At 39.8% G+C, this 21,173-nt stretch overlaps 1 protein-coding gene across 1 annotated transcript in view; it reads right to left on the reverse strand.

The window, feature by feature from the left end:
• The window catches only part of hip1rb (huntingtin interacting protein 1 related b), a 33,077-nt gene extending 14,213 nt beyond the window's left edge, over positions 1–18,864 (reverse strand). The window contains exons 1-7 of the mRNA XM_034238229.1: positions 18,577–18,864; positions 2,669–2,732; positions 1,621–1,763; positions 1,238–1,294; positions 1,071–1,151; positions 867–943; positions 417–478 (exon numbers count right to left, since the gene is read on the reverse strand). Of these exons, the coding sequence (XP_034094120.1) occupies positions 417–478; positions 867–943; positions 1,071–1,151; positions 1,238–1,294; positions 1,621–1,763; positions 2,669–2,732; positions 18,577–18,669 (577 nt within the window). The 5' untranslated portion in view covers positions 18,670–18,864. The remainder of the gene's footprint in view (positions 1–416; positions 479–866; positions 944–1,070; positions 1,152–1,237; positions 1,295–1,620; positions 1,764–2,668; positions 2,733–18,576) is intronic.
• Between the last annotated feature and the right edge of the window lie 2,309 nt (positions 18,865–21,173).

Consider the following 21,173-nt stretch of genomic DNA (forward strand, 5'->3'; position numbering starts at 1 on the left):
GCCAAGCCAAGTCCCTATGGACTTCGCCACCACCGCCCTATAAGAGTAAACTTCTTTCACAGTGCAGCTGAAAACCCTTTCTCTTTTAGACGTGAGCCTGCAGGCTTGGGAGGAGCAGAGCACTGCAGGAAACCAATGTAATGTCCCATAATTGAAGGCATTTCCTTACCAGTTAAACCTAATTTAGTCAGGAGCACATGAGTTGGAAGTGGAACCACCTGATTTGTATCACTTTAAAATAAAAAAGACTGAAAACTAGGAGGACAAGAGGCGCTCACAATAACCCGTTCTTCAAAGGGCTCTTGTACATTAATAGATAATGTCAACGGGTTGCAGCTTTCTACTTTAGCTCAAGTTTCTTATCCTTGGAAGAGTAGGATGGGGGAGAGGTGGGAGGAGGGTTTTGTTTTTTTCACCTGTCTCGGCCAGCCTCAGCTCAGCGTCCAAGTAATCAAACACCTCCACTGTGAGCTGGAACCTGCAGGAGAGAAGTTGATACCTTCGTTAACACAGAGAAAGCCCACTAGGAAACAATGACCATGAGACCCTGTGTGGGGAAAAGAGCAGCAGGGCATGTCCGTTAGTTTTTGTACGTGCTTTGGATGCCACTGGCTGTGCTTATGACTAATCAGAAACGGGTAACAAGGAAATTGCCTTGGTTTAATAATTATTTATAGATATACCAAAAACCTACATACAGTATATAGTAGACAAAATACTCAGAATAATACAATTAAATTAAATATGTGCATTATTGTTGTGAAAAGTGTAAAGCTGTGCAGATATTAAGATGTAGCTGCTGTAAAACATGAGTAGAATTGAGCAGTAAATGCCAAACGTACTTCTAGCAGTATTCGGTAACTCACACATTATTAACGTCGGTCCCTGCAGTGCGCTCCAGGAGTTCATCTGATGCCTCCAGGTTCGGTAGGATTTCTGAATGCTGCAGAAGTAATTTTTTTTAAAGAGGTTTAAATCAAGGTGTAAATTCCTAACATTACGCAAAATCCTTCATCATGTGCACCTAGCATACCTTGTGGTGTGTGACATGCGACAGAGGACACTCTTACCTTTGCATGAAACTCCATTTTTGTGCAGAGCAGTTTGGTATACAGAGCCACCAGCTGTCCGTATTTGTCATGGAGGTTGCTCTGGAAATCAAGGTTTAAGCACAATTAATACAAATAGGAAAGAAAATCTATCGATTCGGTTATTTTTAAAACCTGTAAATACTCACCCATAGTTTCCCGATTTCAACTAAAGAACTGTGATGCCTCATGCAGTCTTGTAGAACCTGTAGGACGACAGCATAAATGCGAGGCTTTTAGAACAAAGCCTGAATCTAGAGATAATAATAGTAAACCACTTTAGATTTTAATACTAGATAAAAAAAAAAAACTGATGAAAAATGACAAATTGTGAAAAAAAAGCCCATATTAATTCAATAGTGACATCATGCAGGGTTTCACTGTTTTTTGATTAGATCACACCCACAAATTGCATAATAATTGCTCAGCTCTATGTTGAACTGATGCTGTTGTAACAGTCTTCGATCACTCCACAACTCCTTGGTGCAATAGACGGTAATATACAGTAAGAAAAGAGAACTTGGCGTCGTACGTTTCGGTGTCCGTCTCGCAGGACTTTGTGCAGAACGCTGCAGAACTTCCAGCTGAGGATGGAGCTGCTGGCCAGGGGGAAGCCGAGAGCGTAGGACCAGAAGGTGTAGGCTCCCTTCTCCCTGTAAGTCCCCAGGATGATTCCTGTTGGCGTGTGGTTAAGGAAGTACAAACTATCACAGGACGGCTGCTTATTTAACACACAACACGGGCCATGTCCCACACAATGTCCCACTGGACTTTAACACCCCCACACACACTCAAATCCAGCACCAGACACTTTTTTGCTATGGACAATCTTGCACTAATGTACATTCCCAAAGATATTGAAGTGACTGTTATTTTGTATTTGTTGATTGTTGTGTTTTTGTATCTTAATGTGAGCACATGTATAAATGTGTATATATATATATATATATTTGTTTTTTTATATTCGGGATTGTGGGAAACGGTATTTCGATCTCTGTCTGTACACACAAACTGAAAGATTGACAATAAAGTTGACTTTGACTGCAGCCATGTCTCAATTAATTGAAAACAAAGGCCAGGCTAGGTTTCCATAATACAACTTATGAGAAATGGCAGGTAAGCTTTTGTAATACTCCATCCATTACTTTATCCTCGTTGGACACATTATTAATGGTAACCACTTTATGTACCATTCCTAATGTAAGCATTCCCATCCCTTTGACCTCAACATCCAATCAAATTGCCTTTACCTGAATTGCCTGTAGTGTCCACTTAGTTAAGGCTTTTGAATTGTGCTACCTGTTGTTGTAGGCTAACCCAACAGTATGTTCAATAAGTAAATCCATCACATTTTAGAACAATTTCCCAAATGATAACGCCTTTACTGTGCTGACATTTCACTCTATTAAAGGTAATCAATTACCAAATACATCTGAAAAGATAGACACTTATAGGCTAGGAATGTCTTATATATGACTGACTTAATAAACAAAAGGTTGGGATGTAACGGCAGTAGCACACAATACTTATCTAAACAGAACAGAAAAACTCCACTATTTAAAAAAAAGAAAAGAGGATACGCCGAACATGTTTCTCCTTCACAGGCGTCTCAGCGGAGGTGATGGCCTTGCTGATGCTGCTCAGCTGAAAGGAGACGAAGAGTTAATATTAGATCTTGTACAGTTTGCATTCTCCACCCACACAACCCTCGTTCGTAGGGCTTACAATGAACCACACAACAAATTCAAAGGGCATGAGAAGTTAAATAAAGATCACGAGGCAAACAATTGATAACAGGCGGCACAGCGATGTCGGGAATGAATCAGAGAAACAATGAGTCAGCACTCTGTACACACAGCGCTGTGCACAACCAGCACCTGCTCCCATATTATAGTTAGCCGTATTTAAATGACAAACAAATGCAGTAATTTAACACATTGGAGAGATAATATTAGGGATGTTTACTATAATAATAATAAACTATAAGTTATAACAGATGTTTGTTTATTTATTTAAAGGACAGTGCACATTAATTCACATTGCTGTAAATGAGCCAGTATTAGCCAGCAGGCTAATTTTCAACTGTTGTCGTTGGCAAGATGTTAAATGACCACAAGACTAGAAAATAAAAACATAATTAAATAGAGTACAGCAGACAACATAAAATAAATAGCAGTACAACAATAAATAGGAACAGCAGTACAACAATAGAGAGGAACAAACAAACCTTTTGTTTTCATGAGTAAATCAACTTTCTTTTTACCTACATGATCCAAGAGAAGAAAATCATGTGGTATCCCTTTGTTTCTTCTCAATCACTAACATCTTGATTAAGATATGAATCAAACCTTGTTTTTCCAATACTGCTTACCATGCTTCTAACCTTACCGTCATAAAAAGAAAATGAATGTTTGTGCTGTTAACCTTGATGTCTCGTTAGCTACGTGAGCTCAAAAGACAAGCCCTGCGTCTAAAAGATATCACATAAATAATCCTTCTGGTAATGAGAGCGTGAGACAGAGCGTCATCAGAGCCGCAGGCCAAAACCCGTCCAGCAGGTAGAACAAGTATCTCTGAAACGGAGCAGGAAGGAAGAGACGGAGAAACACACACACACACCATCTCTTCCCTTGTAATGCGTGTCCCCGAGGAGATTCACTTATTTCAATGAACCTCAGATAAAGTGCAACACAGCCCACGGGGCAATATGATCACTGCCTGGTGTTCAGGTTACACTACAGAGCGCTTATCATGGTTGTTGGAGCTATACATTGATTTATATTATTTAAGTCAAACATTTATTTAATCTTTATGCTTTTATTTTGATTTATGGTAGTTTGGATACCTGGTGATAATGTATGTATTGTTGACAGGTGGTTGTGGGATTGTCGCACTAGCATAGGCATATGAAAAAAGTATATCATTAGTATATATATATATATATATATATATATATATATATATATAATTCAAAAGTATTTGGGGGTAATGTTACTCAGGTTGATAGCATTTCGCTTCCTCCTCCATTAAGCCGATTTCAATCTGTGCCTGTCTACACTGCAGAGGAATGTAGAACAACATTACACCGACAAAACATTCTTTACCAGGATGTTGCCTTTTGGGATCCTGTAAGACTCCCCAATGCAAAACAATTACATGATGATCAAAGCTGCAGACCGCACATTTACCCCGGACTAATAACACTGCCTGCCCACATCTAAATCGGGCTTAAAAACTGATTGGCTGGCCCCGCCTCGAGTCACAATTCAATGCTATGTGTTGTCTGAGGATAGTGGTGTTGCAATCAAACCGACCTAAGTTTTCACAATAGTCCCAACATGCTAAACTGTGATCATTTTGAACTGAGGTAATCAAGTTTATACTTGAACAATTTTGTTTACAACTAACCATAATATTCAAACCAGCGTTTCCGCCAAGGGGGCGTCTTGCCGTCATTTGATGCCCTTATTCAGCTCGGAACGCCCTGAACTCGAGCCGAGGGCGTCCAAATAAAAAAGAAGATCTAGAGTTTTTATCGCTTGAAATGACGAAAAGGAAAAAGGACATGGACATCCCTCTGTTGGAGGGCCAAAGGAGTCTGGTGGGATTATTTTCGCCGCCAACAAAGCGTGTTCCTGTGACGGAAAGTGTACTACCGGGGGGTGCTAGTGCAGCATGAACTGCGAGCGCCGGAGCCTCGCAGCGGCAAAACTGAGGCTCCGTGGTAAACTGTGGTAACACCGTTTGGGAGCCGAAAGGGCCGGAATTCCCATCTCTAATACGTAAAGAGATAGTATCTATAAGGGACGGCTCAATTCAAAATTCAAGTCACGGGACACGACATCACACAAAAATAGACAGAACGCATATACAAACTTAAAGATTAATTACTTTAATATACCCATAGAGATAGCGGTAATATATTTATTGCAAATTAATTTGGCTGAAGAAAAGTGAAAATCTGATATGGTGATATCCACTTTGTCCTTAACACATCTATTGAGGAACATAGTGTCTCTATTAGGGGTGTAACGGTTCACAGAAGTCACGGTTTGGTTCATACCTCGGTTTGGGGGTCACGGTTCGGTACAACAAGGAAAAGCAAAAAAAAGTCCCAAATGCATAATTTTTTTTGCTGTTATTTATTTTTAACAGTAGTGCAAGTTTCGGTATGAAAATAAGGAACTCTAACATTTGGAATCATTAACTGTATTACACAGTTAGAAACAAACCACAAACAGTAACACACACTCAGATGGCCATATTATTTATATTGGCTGATGTCAAACAAAAAGGTTAAATAAGCTGAACAACTAAAAAGAATGTCTTCAAAATATTAAAATAAATAATAAGAAAGGGTTTCAATCACAATCAATAAAAGGCAATACAGAACTGTATAACATCTCCTGATGTCAAAATGTAAAATAAATACAATGATAAATATAAAACAAAATAAAATCTGTACCTTTAGGTTAATTAATTAATGTGTAATTAACTTGTGAGTGTGTGAGGCCATTACGCCTAAATAAGGTACTCAAGCTTTACTCTATTTTCAAGTTTTTCTTCAAAAAGACGAGTTTGTCTACGTTGTCAGTAGTGAGGGCAGGTCTGTTGGCCGCCGAGAAAACCCTCTCGCTGGGGACTGAGACTGACTCGGATGTGATTGAGCATGTTTGACGTGTTACCACTAGCATACCGCACCGCTGTCGAACAACGCCGACACACCGTCCTCGTCCGATCCACAACTCGCACCCCATCATTGTTGTAGTCCACAGGGAACCCAAAATGTTCCCACACACCTGATTTAAAAGAAGCAGGTGGGTCTTCTAGCTCCTGTGTGTTGTGTGAACTCGCCATAGCTACTAACTGTTCTTCTTCATGTATTGTGTTCGTTTTGTTCTTGTTCTTAAAATTTGTTATTTACGCGCGGCTGGCTTTTAGGCGCAATACCGCCCCCTGGATTATATATAGTGTAATACTGCCCTGAGTGACAGACTTTTTTCCCCACTCGTAAAAAAGGCGTATTCGCCGTGTGACTGCATGTGCCGAACCGTGACGTCCGAACCGTGACGAATACCATTACACCCCTAGTCTCTATAATACCAGCAATCCAGCTTCAACATCACAGCATTACTGAAGAGACCAATCCAAGATGCAATAAAACAACCACATCTTCAAAAATAACTTTCCTGTATCTAAACTCTCCTTGAGTGGGTAACCATAATATGTGCTTAAAGTTGCACATACCAATACATGACAGCATTACACTCTGGATCTTGAGTCCTACCCTGAAACACAGGCTTATACTGTACATCCATGTCACATCTTTGAAACATAATCACATATCAGTGAGGCTCCTAATCCAACAGAAACCTGTTTAATACATAACAAACCATGGGAGTCGCCCCTAAACCCAGATCCACACACTCAGAACCACCAGAACATACATGGTGATCACAACAAAAGAGCGTCTGTGTCGTTCAGAGTGAGAGAGGGGTGTCCTGGTTAATAGGAGACTCCCCCTCTGACGCAAATTAACTGCTAGCTATTCGTTTACACAGGGCAAGAGCAACAAGCTAGCATGGAGGCCCGGGTGACAATGAGGGGTTTGTTGGGGGAGGAAGGCCCGACAGCTGGGGGAGAAGATTGGGTTGGATGGGGGCCGTGCTCTGGCACACAGAGCCTGGCACTGAGGCCTGGACAGATGGCCGCTGAGCAGGGAGGCTGCAGGGAGACACTCATACATTCAGAGAGGCCATCAGTCAGAGAGCGAGGAGCGAGGACAGGGGAGAGTGCCACAGGACAAGAGGTCGAGGGTGATCAAACACTACACTGTTAATGTATCACAGTACGCATAACCACCACCAGCGAGTGTGCTGTGTTGTAACAAGGACGTCAAAGACAATGCCACACACGTTTCACGGACTGCCTTATTTCATCTCGGCAATATCACAAAAATCAGATACATCCTGACTAGGGCTGCTCAATTAATCGTATTTTAAATCGCAATTATTTATTTTTATTTATTATTGGTTTTTCAGTTGAGTTATACTTAACGTTCAGGGTAATCAATTGTTAAAACCATACTGTTCAAATGTTTTTTCTCCAATAAATTGACGTTTTCAAAGTAAATGGATAATCGTTTTTAATAATCGTGATATCAATTATTGACCCAAATAATCGAGATTATGATTTTTGCCATAATCGAGCAGCCCTAATCCTGACTCAAAAGGAAGCAGAAAAACTCATTCATGCTTTTATTACTCTGCTTTAAAAAGGTCCCATGTCATGCTTTTCTGGTTAGTACCCGTCCCCTTGTGTGTTATGAAGGTTTTTATGCATGTAAACGGTGTGCAGAGTCAAAACCCTCAAAGTACACCCTGTAGCGAGTAAAACTCTAACACAGAAAATACCTCCCCAAAACACCTCGTTGGAGATACGTCATTGTCCATTTGATTATTCCGGGTACGCATGATGTCAACCGTACCCGGAACGAAATGGACCAATCCGCGGAGCTGTTATGTTACGCCCCCGCTGATTGGTCCAAATTGACCAATCCACGGACTTCCTCACACACACACACTCAGTGCAAGCAGCTCTGCTGATTTCTCCTCCCTGGCTGCAGGCTGATAACAGACAGTTGGGATCGCGGCGAAATTCTCTCCGCAGACCCATTCTCTCTGCAGACCCATTCTCTCTGCAGACCCATTCTCTCTGCAGACCCATTCTCTCCGCAGACCCATTCTCTCTGCGTTTATCAACCTTTTTCTTACTCAATATCAAGCCACACTTATTGTTTTTACTTCGGCTGTGACTTTGTGTGTGCTCAGGATGAGTTTGGCTGTGTTTCGCTGTGTATCGCTAAACAAGGAAACACCTCCACGGAGCTTAGCGCGATTCACAACGTCCAGACCAATCAGAGCACACTGTGCTCACAGGGAGGGTGAGGGCTGGAGCTATTGGAACTACAAAGAGCCGTTAAAGGCAGAGAGTGAAATTCAGTGAATACACGTAGTTTACAGAGATGCTGTATGAGAAACCAATGTGAGTTTGGAAAATTGCACAATATAAATCTATTCTAGTAGACCTCAACAATGGAATTATGATCAGTGGAAATGGCCATGACATGGGACCTTTAAGACTCCCTTTTTTATCAGGCGGTCCCATCACATCCATTCAAAATGTTCCACTGGTACAAAATGCTGCAGCCCGTCACATTAACAAAAACATGGAAAAAGGACCAGATCACTCCAATTTAAGCAGCTCTGCACCAGGATCCCAATCGAATTTGAAACTTGTTTTGACTTTTAAAGCACTAAATGGAAAGGCACATTAATACCTCAAATATATTTTAATCCCCCATTGCCCCTCTTGGGCATTACGCTCCCAGAGTGCAGGTCTGTTAGTGGTTCCCTGAGTCCACTAGATCAAGAGTCAGAGCATTCAGCTACCAATCTCCCTTTCTCTGGAACAACTCATGTTTTTAAATCAGGGAGGCAGACATTGTCTAAACTTTTAAGAGTTTGTTGAATACCTTGCTTTTGAATAAATCCTATAGTTAGAGCTGTTTTAAGAATACCCTATGTTTGTCCTCCTGAGTCCTACATTTTATGGGATTTTTTCTATTGTTTTATTGTATTTTTACTGTCTTTTTGTTGTATTTTATCTTGTTTTATTTGTATTTCACGTTCTATTTTGTGTTTTTATTATTTTCTTGTAATTGTATTTATCTATTTACACTGTCCACTATGTTTTTTAATCTGTATAGCGCACTGAGACCAACGTATTTTGTGATTTTGAGCTATATAAATAAGTACATTTTGATTTGATTTGTTGGAGGACTTCAGTGTACAAAACGCAACTTGCCCTTGCTCCTTGTAGTGGGGAAGTAATGGGCAACGTTTGCATGGAGAGCTTCAACGATTAGTCGAATAATCTTTTAATCTAACGACAGAAAAATCAGCAACTACTTTGATAATCGAGTAATCGTTACAATTATTTTTCATACAATTAAACTGAATATCTCTGGGTATTCGACTGACAAAACAAGGTATTTAAAGACTTGGTCTTCGAGAAACTGGGTTAAACAATTTTTCACAATTTTCACTGAACGATTAAATTGTTGTTCTAGTTGCGCTGTACACTTTAATATTTACACGTGTAACTTTGGAATCACAATATTACCGCATATTTGCCAATATCAGAAAAGCCCAATCAATTCTTTAATTGCCTGATTTAAATAACTACCGTTTTACTCATCTTTTCACAATAACTCACAAAAGCACTACTACCACTAAAAAAAGGCTCACTATCAAGACTCACATCAGTGTACACGCAGCTCACACACAAACACCTTTCCTCAGTGCCACGGTCAAAGAAAAGTCATATGAAATCCAACATTTATTTACCAACAGAGCAATTCGGTCCAAACGCTGCAGACATGCTGACACTGTCGACTGGCCAATGAGTTTATGCTGCATCTGGTTAAAGCGTCAGTAAATCCTCTGACCAGCAGAGAGGAGAAGTGAGAGGGAGGGAGAGCCTGGACTAATCCGGCCATAAGCTCCACTGCCAGCTAGCATTGCATTACTGTACTGAAGCCTCAACACTCACAGTCTACACACCCATCCTACGGTCTATGTGTACTATCTGTTTCTGTCTTATTCTGTTGCCGCTATAACACCTGCATTAACACCTGCATTTCCCTAAGGGGATCAATAAAGGTCCATCTTATCCTTTCTTAAACACTCAATACCTCCAACCTTGAGGCCTCTCTGCCTTACCTTGTCACCTTTGCCTTTCAGCAGCGTGTCCATGTGCTTGGACATCCTGGTGTGGCACAGTGTGTGGAGTTAATTAAGTCAAAGCACCAACGCCACACCTGAGCTGATCTCACTGCACATAATGCTTCAAGGCAGGAACACTTATTGCAGGTCCTTATCAGCTTAATTCAACAGACTGCTGCTCTGCTCGGGCTGACAAGGTCACAAACAGACTTTAGCACAGCTCACCCCTTATAGCTACCTGTGCTAACAATTCACCTCACCAGTGTTTTGAATCCATGACTAAAGAAACAGAGTTGCTGCTGTCCAATAGTCTTTGTTGTTAAGACTAACTAAGTGAAATGTCCAGGAAGTATCCAAGTAGCAGCCATGATAAAGGATGGGTCTCTCTCTTAATGCTACCGAAAGGTGCTTCAATGCTTACTTTATTATCTTACTTATCATAGGGTACTACTGGAAGACCCTTCATTAAAAGGAAAGGAGATTATGCCATCCCACAATTCCTTGCAGCAGCAACATTGAAAGAAACGACTAGGTTTCTTCTAAGGAAGTGTGCTTCTGTTTTGTACAAGAATCCTTACTTGAATTGTACATTATTGAGTTTCTAACTTTCTTCATTTTTAATGTGTCGCTTAAAAACAAATCAAATGGTTTTAATACACAATTGTATAAACGTCCTCTTATTGTGTTGCTCCTCTTATACTGCTACTTTGTCCTTTTGCTAATTAACCGGGTGTACAGTTTGTAATAACTGGATTTTATGTGAAAAGTGAAAGAAAGAAATAGATTTATACATTTTCAATTGAAAATGTGAATAATGGTGCTGACATTATCATTCCCTGTCAAAATAGAGAATAATATCGTAAATTCATTTGCTTTCAATGTTCAGCCCTACTCTTAATTAAGAAGTAAGAACTTGCCTTAGAAAAGACACACCTGGATATTTGCCTGCTTTGAAAACCCTTGCAACCACCTAAAAATATTGCAACAGCTACAATAGAAACACAAATAATCATCATAGCTCTTGTTTTTTAAATATGTCCGCAGGGCTGAATGGATGCATTAGAAAAATTAATGAATCAACTGTTAGCAGAACAGACAGAGGTCAAGTATTAATTGGGTTATCGCCAAGTTAATTATTAATTCTGCATCCACTTAAATATTCATGAAAAGATAAACTGTTCTTTAGCAACCAGACAGTTTTAGGGCCAGTTGGCAGAGCTGGTTATTTAGCTCATGCTTCACATGATGTTTATGATTACAAAGCTGAAAACCCAAAGCGGGCCAAGGCACAAAACACAGACCATGTGATTAATGACAGTATTGATGACCACATTGTGTTCAGCATTGGTCTATTTACAAGGAAAGTAAAGGACAACATGGGCATGAAGAGAAAGTGTTTTGTAAATAATGCATGAGCATTACGTATATTTGCGCTATAAATATTTGAATCCAAAACAAACATTTATATCGATCATGAAAATAATAGAATTTGTAAAGCTTGAATCTCCTTTTTGGTTGTTGACAAATGTTACAAACTTGCTGCTTAAACAAAGTCTTGGAGAAACCAGCTTGAGTGCGCTAGAATTTGAAAGTACACAACCGAAAAAAAATCTGCCCCTTCCTTCAGGCTTCCTTACAGAGCCCCTCCTCCAACACACGAACATGACCAATGAGGGCACGAGATAAGTTTGTGCACGAGATGGAAGGCTGACAGGCCATCCAGTTATTTTAGCCGGGCAGGTGTCGGTGTCAGTACCAGATATGTTCGGGCTACCAGATATGTTCGGGTGTATTTCCGTCGCATCCGTCATCCGTCATATTCGTCATATTTTACGGCAACTCAAGAGGGCCATCACGGTCAAATTCCGAACATTTAAACATAGCCGACACTTCATTCTTTACTTTGTCCGTTATTATATGTAGAAGATTATACTTTTTCTCCGTCATGTTGTTTCCTTAGCAACAACTTAAAACAGGCATAGCCTACACTTCATTCTTTACTTTGTCCGTTATTATATGTAGAAGATATTAATTTTTTCTCCGTCATGTTGTTTCCATAGCAACAACTTCAAACAATAACAACTAACCGCTAGCCGCAAAGCTAGCTTCACAGCCACTGCTCCGTTTTCGGAGACTTTGCACACGTTTTTCACAAACATTTTCACACGCTAGGAGTACTTCCACTAGCTTCGTCTTGATCTGTAGATGTGATTTGATGTGTCGTGTGTCCCCCAACTCCTCTCCAAAGTTCAGATATATAATAAAAATACTCAGGGGAGTTTCCTGAATTTTCATGCCCAAAGCCAAGCACTAAGCCCTGGGTAAATTAAGAGGCTGATCTCGGGCACTTTTGTCCACTTTCTCTGGCGGTCGAAACTCAAGCCAGACATCCCTGGAATCGTCTCAGAGAGTAGATGATCAGTGGGGCCTTGTTTTTACTGAATGATGTGTTTTTTTTATGATGAATTCAAATATGGGCTTATTTTTAGGATTTTCGGAGACTTTGCACACGTTTTCACAAACATTTTCACGCTAGGAGTATGGGAGTACTTCCATTCGCTTCGCCTTGATCTGTAGATGTGATTTGATGTGTCGTGTGTCTCCCAACTCCTCTCCAAAGTTCAGATACTATATACAAATACTAAAAGGTAAATAAAACATTAAACATAATGACAAAATAACAACCTGAAATATATGTATTCTATCTACACATTTCGTAATTATCTAATCTAGTGGCCTGATAAAAGTGTTGGCTAAAGTAACGCAGAATATATATATTTTTTAATTGTAAATAATTAGAAACATTATTTATGTGCACAAGTACATGGGACCACACCATAGCACCCCACACATAACAAGCTGTCCCGAGTTCCTCCGGCTGCAGTTCCGCAGACGGCCGGTGTGTGGCAGCAGAGCGCTGGGAGCAGAGGGAGGTGAGTATATGACGGATATGACGGAAGACGGAAATACACCCGAACATATCTGGTAGCCCGAACATATCTGGTACTGACATCGGTACCATATGTGTTCGGGGTCCGTCTCTTATCAATGACGTCACGCATTGTGATTGGCTGTACGGTAATTTATCCAGGGGTGCTCGGGGGCGCTGTCTAGAGTATAGCGGGGTTTTTTGATCATTACATTTAGCTGACGCTTTTATCCAAAGCGACTTAGAGTAGATGATCAGTGGGGCCTTGTTTTTACTGAAACATGATGTTTCCATTGAAAATGCTAACCGCTAGCCGCGAAGCTAGCATCGCAGCCACTGCTCCGTTTTCGGAGACTTTGCACACGTTTTTCACAAACCTTTTCACACGCTAGGAGTATGTGAGTACTTCCATTCGCTTCGTCTTGGTCTGTAGATGTGATTTGATGTGTCGCGTGTCCCCCAAAAACAACAATCGACAGTGTAAACATAATTATGTAAATAACCCAATTTGTGTTCGGTGAAAAGGATTTTACATTGTTTTTGTTACTTTCGTTGCAGTGTCTTAAATGTAATTTAGGTTAAATTCCTGTTTGAAGTTGTTGCTATGGAAACAACATAACGGAGAAAAAAGTAATATCTTCTACATATAATAACAGACAAAGTAAAGAATGAAGTGTAGGCTACAGTATGTTTAAATGTTCGGAATTTGACCGTGTATGATGGTCCTCTTGAGTTGCCTTACAGCCGGAGACTTTGCACACGTTTTTCACAAACATTTTCACACGCTAGGAGTATGGGAGTACTTCCATTCGCTTCGTCTTGATCTGTAGATGTGATTTGTCCCCGAGCACCCCTGGGTAAATTCACAATGCGTGACATCATTGGTAAGCGACGGACCCAGAACACATATGGTACCGACACCGGCTCAGATGATTGGTCGTGCTTTTCACAGCGCCACGGCTTCCACAAATGAAATGTTTTTATGTATTTATAGAGTGGCGAAGTCCCTCCCCTTCCGGGGGAACCTTATTTCATAAAAATCATGTATTGAAGTCAATGGAGAGAGAAAGATTATCTTTCGATCCCGTTTGAATTGTGCCATGAATTACACATATGATGTTTGTCAATTTAAAAAGATAATTTTGCAAGTAAAAAAAAAAAAAAATGTGTCGTAAAACTGTGAAGTAACACATTTGTTTGTGTGAAACACTCAATGAACTACATCTCTGGTCTCGCAGAACATACGTCACCAAGATGGCCGTCACTACTGTCTTGTCAACAAAACGATTGACTACCCTCACTATCACCACAATGAAACACGTCCAGAAGAATGTCATGCAAAGCTGCCTGCCTGCCTTCCTTTGATTCTCTCTGAACTGCCTGGTCTTTTTAATGTTTAATGTCAACCATTTGTGAAGATAGCATGAAGTAGAAAAGATCGGCGATCCCTGATGCTAGCGTTAGCATTTCTCCCCCGGGCTTAAATTGTGTATTATAGAATGATCACACCGGTGACAGTACTCTTCAAAGGGTTCACGAAATATGACTACTACTCATACTGTTTAACATTTTGGGTTACTTAATGTTACTTCATATTACAGTTTCTCGATTGCTAACACACTTTTTTTTTTTCTTTTTAAATTGCTCAGTTTCTCAGAACACTCTATTGTCAAAGCATTTAATGTATTCATTGCTACATCGGGATGTTAACCTGTTTAGCCCGAGAGGACCCTAATCCGGGTCCTGCGGGTAGTTTTTTCACGAAACTGTGTCTCAGGGCTTCTTAATATTTAAAAACCTATTAATGTGTCACCCATTTAACGGGAAGAAACTCAGCTAACAGACAATATGAATGAACCATTTTTACCAAAACAAAATACAAGTCTCATAAAATGAGCCCTGAGCGAAAAAATGAGCCCCGAGCGAAAAAATGCTAACGCACTTAGCACAGAACTCATGGTAAAAATACCCTTATAACTTATCGTAACTGCACATACAAGATATCAGATTCTATAATCCAATGTGTCTGTCACTTTGAAATGATTACTGATAATCCATAATTCCATTTTTATGTCAAAAACGGGGATTTCATATTAGCTGCTAATGAATGCTACCAGAGTGTATCGCAGCTTCCGGTTCCGGGGCATTCTGGCTACGCATCACTCATTCACCAATGGAACTTCCCCTCGATTCTATTGGCTCTAACGGTTGAGAAGAGGTATCAATCATCAACATCGACCAAGGGGGGCCAGAGATATGGAAAATCCACCCAAATGACCCCAAATAAATCTCTTCAAATGTCACTTGTTTTGCATCAATCTTGATACAGGGTACTTATTATATGTTACAGTTTGGATTCCTAAAGCTTTTAGTCTACTATCCCATCATTCAAGGGTGGTTTTCACTATAAGTAATGTTTCTTTTGGACGGACACTATAATTTAATGTTTTTTACTATGTTCAATCTGAATTTACTTTAAAAAACAAAAATCTATATTGATTCTGACTTTTCTACATCCAACTCACAGGTTTATCATTACTTTGAGAAAAAAGATTATGAATTTACCCCTTTTAGAAGTGAAGATAGTCATTTGTTCTGGGAATGTCATTTTCGAGCCTGAGACCTGAAAAACAGGCTCAGGGCTTAACAGGTTGAGAGCATTCCATGGAATATAACAAAAGTGTTTCTGAAGTGAATTACCTACCCCACCTTTAACACATCAGCCTCTCCTGTTTTCAGTGTGAAACCATCATGACCAGCATGCTTTTAATTCTCTCAACTTCCACTATGTGTTTACCCTCCGGTACTCCCATCCCCCTCCACTCTCTCATGGGCGCTCACTGGGGCAACAGCGAGGGAAAGCAAACACTATACACACACACACCGACACACAGGACGCTGTGTGAGACGTTTCACCTTGGAACCGAGGTCGACATAAAGAGGAGAGAGTGGAGCGACAGTGAGGAGTTTCAGTCCTGCATGAATCAGCAGTACTCAGAAACTCTATGACGAGAGGAATACAATATATGATAATACAATTTCTAATACAGGAATATAGAGGCTCCTTAGACACACAGAATAGCTAGGGCTGCAACTACGTACTATATTCAATATACATTCAGTGGCCGATTGTCTTTCTACATGCATTGAGTCTTCGAATGTCTGGTATTTTCAGTCTAAATCTCAAAATATATTCAGTTTCTATATGAAGCCCAAATCTTGATATCTGAGAGGCTGAATGTAGCATTTACTGACATTTACTTGAAAATGTACAATTCAGTCGATCGAATTATCGATTAGTTGACTTATAGCTGTAGTTCTTACAGCTGGCTCATCAAACCAGGTTACAATTAAGAGAACACTTAAACAAATGGTTGCATTTTAAAACTGCTTTTTACTTAATGCAACTAGTTCAGCAGTTGAAATTCCACATCCACTAAACTACTTTTAGTGAAATGTAAACAAGTTGGCAGTAAAGAGCCGTACAATAATCAGGAGTCATATTCTTCCTCATACTGCCTCCTCATTTGCATATTTCCCAGTGGGTTCATTCAGCTGAGCAGTGGCACCTGAGTCATTCACATAAACAAGATCAAGTGCTGAAAGCGGTTAATTATACTCTGACCACACTATTCTGAATACGATATGAGAATTAAACTAAGCTTTGAAGCATGTTCTTAACACACAAGATTCCTTGTTGTACCATTGTTGAACTGCATCAAACCAGGAATGCAACACTTTTAAAATCATAACTGTGCCTACTTTTGTTTTTGCTAATCAACAAATATTATGCTGCCACATTAAACAAGTCAACTACGCAAAAGAAAAATGCAGTCTAGCAGACTAGGGGAAAGAAATGAGTAGGAAAGACAATCAGCTCTACACGTGCTGCAAAAGCAAATAAAGCCCTGACGGAGGAGTACACACCCAGCGAAGGAAAAGCTCAGCCCATTTTAGATAGCATAATACTGAAAGTGTTGTAACTCCCGGACAGCTGTTCAACGGTTTGTTTAGTTACTCAATCAGGTTTCAATCTCATGCTTCTAAGTCAGACGGGGTGTGTGCTTCACTTGAAGCAGCAGCTCCCTAACAAGGGGGTTCATCTTTAACAGAGTTAGTCACAAATGATGTATCTTGATTCTGGTAAAGATGAGTATAACGTTTTTACATGGCGGATGACTGCAGCGAGGTTACAGCCAGAAAACACAAAGCACCTGTCGTTGCATGAAGAATACACAAAGGAAATACACAAAGGAAACTGAATAATATTTCTGAGTACGTACTCCACCAGGGTAACACTATCTCAAAGTGAATGTGATTCCTGGGTGTTTGCTCAACAATGAGGCTGTTAAAGGCAGGGAAACTGATTGTAAGGGAGGAAAGGTGGACAAACAGGAAGGACAAGCTCAGCATGATATCAATGGAATGAATGTGTGACTATAGAAAAGCACCGCACAACATGGTTGGATTTCAATCTTAATGTCAAAGATGTATCTATATTAAGGCTGCGACAAAATGCTTCAATGATAGAATCTTTCAGAATGGACAATTCATACCGTCTCTGAAACAGTTTCAAATGAAAATGGGGCTAATGTTCAGTTTCACAAGGAAACACAGTACAGATAGATACTGTCTATATCCTAGTGTTGCAAAAATCAACCCCTTATTGAAATGAGTTGCCCTATTAAAAAACACTGGAAGGGTCAAAAACAAGTTTGTGATTGTATGTAAAGGCCTCCATATTTCAAACATTGAGGGCAAAAATTGCCCATAACTGATAATACACGTCTTTCCTACCCTGTCTAAGACTTATTAAAAGAAAAACACATGCACCTGCATTTTACTTGTGTTGACACTCATTACTGTAACTATCATAACTAAATGTCTAACCCTTACCTTCATAGTAACTTGAAACCAAGTCTGAACCCCAAAACAGGCCTTTTAAGATGTGTCTAAAGTAAGGACAGGCCAAAGATGCTCACTTTCGAAAGATGTCTTCGCTTTGAAGGTCTCAAACTCATGTTGGTTCTCACAAGGTTAGTTGGAGAGGTGGAAGAAGTACTCAGATCTTGTACTTGAGTAAAAGTAGAAGTACCAGAGTGTAGAAATACTCTGTTAGATTAGAAGTAAAAGTCCTGCATTCAAAACATTACTCAAGTAGAATAACTAAAGTATTAGCATCAAAATATACTTAAAGTACAAGTAAAAGTACTCATTATGCAGATGGTCCATTTCAGAATGATATATATTATGTTTTGATTATAATGATTGATGTATGAAAGTGTTTATCAAAGATGTTAAAGGTGTGAGTGACTTTGTATGCTGCAGGGGAGCTTGTGAATGTTACTCCAGGTGTAACTAAAGTCATAAAGATATTAAATAAATGTAGTGGGGTAAAATCCCACTATTTACCTCTGAATTGTTGTGGGGTAGAAGTACAAAGCAGCAACAAATTTAAATAATCAAGTAAAGTACCTCACAATACATACCGTATAGTAGGCCTACAGCACTTGAGTAAATGTACTTAGTTACTTTACTGATAGTTGTACAAGCACAATCACACACACAGACGGAATATTCAGCTTCAAAATTCAAACATTTAACTCTCAGGTCCAGGTGTTAATTGGAAACGTGGCCTATGCGGTAGGATACACTGACTGTGAGCACCGCGCACACACACATATATAGTCCCCCGGTAAAGCCACAGCAGCAGGCCCGAGTAAAATAAAGGTTTTCACCCCAAAGAGAGCATTAAATGTCTGATATTTCTTACCTGCTGCTTGTCAAAATGCTCCCTCTCCGCTCCAAGGTTGGCTTCATTCCGCCGGCTCTTCACCCGTGTGGGCACCTGTCTAATGCTGTTCATCCTGGAGCTCGGACAAGGACAGTCTCAGGGAGAGAAAAATAGACAAAGACACGAAAACACGTCCAGGCGAGAGGAAATATTACAGCACTTTCGCACTATGTAGAAAGGGACATGTCCTGTGTGTTCATCGCTGGTGATGCACCACGGCTGATGAGGAAGAGCAAAGTGAATGTTTGCCTCATGCTTTACGGCGGCGGAGGGATACGCCCCCAAGGTGGAGGACATGATGCATTATCGTGTCTCCTGCCGCCGACATCCTCCGACATCCTCCGACCTACACACACACACACACACGTCAAAATGTTTCCATTACATCGCAGATAAGTGTTTTTAAAACAGCAATTATCTTAATAAATCGTGCTGTTATTTAATATGTGTGTTTTTATTCCTGGCTCAGCTGCAGGCAGTGACGTCACCTCAATGAAATCAAGTAGTGAAGGCAAATAAAGCAGGATATCAAATCAGATTGTAATCAGGGGATGTGCATGATCGGCCTGTAGGGAGGGACGGCCCTGCATATAAAGCATAGTTTCATCCACCATATTTTGTATTTATTTACATAAGAAGGGACCATGCACATTCATTAACACAAGGTAAACTATAAGCAAAGGTAGAAACCCATGAGCAGAAATGTGTTTTAATCAACAATGTGATGGCATTAAGCAAACTCAATAATACTTTTTAATGCATTTAGTGGGCAAACAATATTGGTAAATCTTCTTAAATAAAATAAACAACAGTCAAAATGTATTTTTTCGGTTGACTCAGGGAAGGAAAGTGAATGAAGGCAGATCAATGTGTGCAAATGGCAAACACATCACTAAAGGTTTTATAGATCTATTTTTTCTCAAGTGAACGTAAACCTGAATGTGTTATTTATAATATATGGGTTTTTTTAAACGTTGTGCCTCTACTCGACTTGGCTGACTAACCACAAGACTTGAGGAACCTGGAATAACCAGTTTTGTTTGCATCTATTGTTGTTTCCTTCATCTTTTATCCTGTCACAGCTTCAGCCACTTTCAATACAATTTTTTTTACATAAAAATCTAATCAAGATACAAAGTCAATAGGCCTACATTTGACAGGTGGGAAATGTAGTTTGTTCCTCACCCACTCACCAAGAGCAGCTGTGACACCTGAATAAGAAAACTAACACTTCTGTTGTTTGTTTATTTTAGGCTCTGTCTGCATTTCAAGGTTGTAGAACTGGAATTTCATGTCCGTTGCAGCGGATGGAGCGGTGACCATGATGTTTTGTTCCCAAATATGCAGGTGAAGGAAACACAAGGGCTGATGGGACAACAGGAGAAGGGAACAAAAGGACATGTTCGCCCCGCAGGCTGAACTGGCTTGTTCACATTGTTTCTGCATGGTTTAAACTGCACACACATTTCTACATAAACCAGTCTCTGAACAGGCAAGGCCCAACTCACATCCATTGGTAAATTAGCCAGTGAGTGAATGGTTGAGCTGAAAATACTTTCCCCCTCGCTTTCTTAATGTTCTGTCTGTATATGTGTTATTCTCATTGTTCTGTAAAGGCCTATGAATTGCTTTACCTAAGACCACTCTCACTACTTATTAAACTTGTAAGCGTGTTTCAGTTTGTCTATATTTGTCACACAGCGAAAATGTAAAGAAATAAAGACTCCTTTTTTGTACACAACGCTTAATTACACTTGTTTCTTTCTAAACTAATTTGTTGTTGACATTAACCCTACATCACAACTTTCCTTACAGTTACTTTTAGAGCAATCATCAGGGAAAGACATGACACATTTGATTTAAGGAGCTCTTTTTGTGGTACTGTATATGCAGGTTATATCTATACATGGCAAAATCTGCATTTACAAATGTTATCCACTAGACAGCAGTAGAGGTTTACAAACTGAGTGTGTGAGGTCATTCATAACCAAATTCAGCCCATTGTAGTCACTGATTATAAGGTGGGTCACTTCAGAGATAAATGAAAATATCCTAAATCCCCAGTCTTTGAATCGTCACAACATTTCTATCTATATTAAGGCTGCGACAATATGCTTCAATGGTAGAATCTTTCAGAATGGACAATTCATACCGTCTCTGAAACAGTTTCAAATGAAAATGGGGCTAATGTTCAGTTTCACAAGGAAACACAGTACAGATAGATACTGTCTATATCCTTGTGTTGCAAAAATCAACCCCTTATTGAAATGAGTTGCCCTATTAAAAACACTGGAAGGGTCAAAAACAAGTTTGTGATTGTATGTAGCCTAAAGGCCTCCATATTTCAAACATTGAGGGCAAACATTGCCCATAACTGACCAGTGATAATACATGTCTTTCCTACCCTGTCTAAGACGTATTAAAAGAAAAACACATGTACCTGCATTTTACTTGTTATATATCTATACAGAGTCTTTGAATCGTCACAAAATTAACCACAATTGACACCAGAAAACCGATCACTGCCTTGGTTTCCTCATTATTAAGTATAATGTGTTAGATTTATATCTTACGTT

This window comes from Gymnodraco acuticeps, unplaced genomic scaffold (genome assembly GCF_902827175.1).
Source record: "Gymnodraco acuticeps unplaced genomic scaffold, fGymAcu1.1, whole genome shotgun sequence".
Classification (NCBI taxonomy): Eukaryota; Metazoa; Chordata; class Actinopteri; order Perciformes; family Bathydraconidae; genus Gymnodraco; species Gymnodraco acuticeps.